The 1,961-nt window shown below is 55.9% G+C and overlaps 1 protein-coding gene across 1 annotated transcript in view; it reads right to left on the minus strand.

Annotated features, from left to right (window-relative positions):
• Positions 1-138: 138 nt before the first annotated feature.
• Positions 139-1,961, minus strand: part of PTSG_07069 (uncharacterized protein) — a gene marked incomplete at both ends in the record, with an annotated part of 6,103 nt that continues 4,280 nt past the window's right edge. Inside the window, 5 exons of the mRNA XM_004992427.1 lie at positions 139-188; positions 332-415; positions 544-591; positions 725-1,036; positions 1,291-1,718. Of these exons, the coding sequence (XP_004992484.1) occupies positions 139-188; positions 332-415; positions 544-591; positions 725-1,036; positions 1,291-1,718 (922 nt within the window). The remainder of the gene's footprint in view (positions 189-331; positions 416-543; positions 592-724; positions 1,037-1,290; positions 1,719-1,961) is intronic.

The following is a 1,961-nucleotide window of genomic DNA, read 5'->3' on the forward strand; positions in this document are numbered from 1 at the left end:
GTGGTTGTTGTTGTTGTTGTTGTTGTTGTTGTTGTTGTTGTTGTTGTTTGAGGCGCCTCTTGTTGTTGTTGTTGAGGCACCTCTTGTTGTTGTTGTTGAGGCACCTGTTGTTGTTGTTGTTTGTTCTCTGGTTCCTGCTCATCTGCTTGATGTTTTGAGGGCTTGCTGCTCGTGGGTGCCATCAGTGACTGCAGAAGGGAGACAGCGAGTGGCGCACCTGGTCGTAGAAACACACCCCAACAGGTTGGACGATGAGTGTTCGTTGATCCACCTGAACAACGCGCTGGAGAAGTAGGCAAGGTACATGTGGCAAAGTGGGCAAGCTACACACCATCATTTCGCTGCCTCAAGGCCTCGCCGCGAGGTTGGAGCTGCTGTTCCTTGAAAACTGGCTCCGTTCGCTGGGCACCTTGCACTTGAGGTTGCGAGTGACAAGCGGAAGAAGCAACGTCAGGACATGTGTGTGTGTGTGTGCGTGTGTGCGTGTGTGTGTGTGTGTGTGTGTGTGTGTGCGTGTGCGTGTGTGTGTGTGGGGGGGGGTACCTGCGGGCTCCGCGTCATTTGACTCCGACTTCGGTTGCCACGCATCATCTGTATGTATGCAGAATGTACGGTCGCCGATGAGATTGTTGGTTGGTGTGTCTTGCACGTCATCCACGCGGTACATCACGCATGCACGACCGCATCACGCATACACAGAGCACATACATGCGAGTGCACGTACGAAACAGCGGTTTCCTCGCGCCCTCCCGAGTGCTTGCCGCCTTCTTGCCTCCCCTGCGGCCGCGCACAGGGAACAGCCGCAGTCTCGACGGGGCCAGTGTCTTCACTCTTTTCCGGGGGTGTTCCTGCTTGATGCCCGCTTGTCGACATCGCTTCTGCCCGTCGGCAATGATGGAGATCCTGTCCGTGAGGCGGTCGATGAGAGTGCAAATGTCCTCAAGGTCAACGACAATCCCCGAGGGGTATTCTGTGATTTCGTCCAGCTGCCGCGACATGGTGCGCATGAGCTGTTTCACGCGATCTTTGGTTCGCCCTGTTCGGCCAGCAATGCACGGATGATCGTGTGAGTACGCAGGAGTGGATATGTGTGTGTGTGCGTGCGTGTGTGTGTCTGTCTGCCCGAGCGTGTGCGCATCTCTTTCTCTCTCAACTCACTCACTAGCACATACACACACACACACACTCGCTCTCTGTCACCCTCTGTCACTCTCTGTCACTCAGTCACTCTGTGTCAGCGCGCACGCGCACGAGTACGCTCGTGTACACGTGCATGATATCCTGTTTCACCTGTGTGCCGGCTTGGTTTGTGTTCTGGCGTTGGGGCAGCGACGGGAAATGATGTGGCTCGGTCGGTGCTGCCCGTCGTGTGAATGAAAACCGCAGCCGTGTGCTTACATACAGGGGGAGAGCCCTTGTACGCAGGACACACGCACTCATAGACGTGGATGCAGTCAGCGCGGGAGCAGAACTCGCACGTAAACGCAGCTCTCATGGTGACAGCCTTTGGGTCCTTGTCAGGGAATGACACTGTGAACGACAAGTCACTGGTGCGATCAACACTTGGACCCGCTTGCTTAGCGATGCTGAGTGCCGATGACGCGCAGCGTTGTGCCTTCGTAACCACTCCATTGACTTGAGCGTGTAGAACCTTCTGTCTTTGCTCCTCCGCGAATGAGAGCAAGCGGCGCAGCAGGTAGTCAGCACGCCCCGATTTCCTGTCAAGGTGTTCCTTGAGAACGCGGTGAAAGGACTGCGCCCATCGGAGCACAATGATTAAACAACCAGGCATGTGCCACGAGGTAACGGACAGCGAAGAGCACGTAAGGGTGTGGTTCTTCAGGTGAATGCGTGCATATCTCTGGGTGCGTGTGCGTGTGTGTGTGTGTGTGTGCGTGTGTGCGTGCATGCGTGTGTGTGTGTGTGTGTGTGACGTGGCCTGGGTATGACCACTGACCTCG

Source organism: Salpingoeca rosetta, assembly GCF_000188695.1.
Source record: "Salpingoeca rosetta unplaced genomic scaffold supercont1.16, whole genome shotgun sequence".
In the NCBI taxonomy this organism is placed as follows: Eukaryota; class Choanoflagellata; order Craspedida; family Salpingoecidae; genus Salpingoeca; species Salpingoeca rosetta.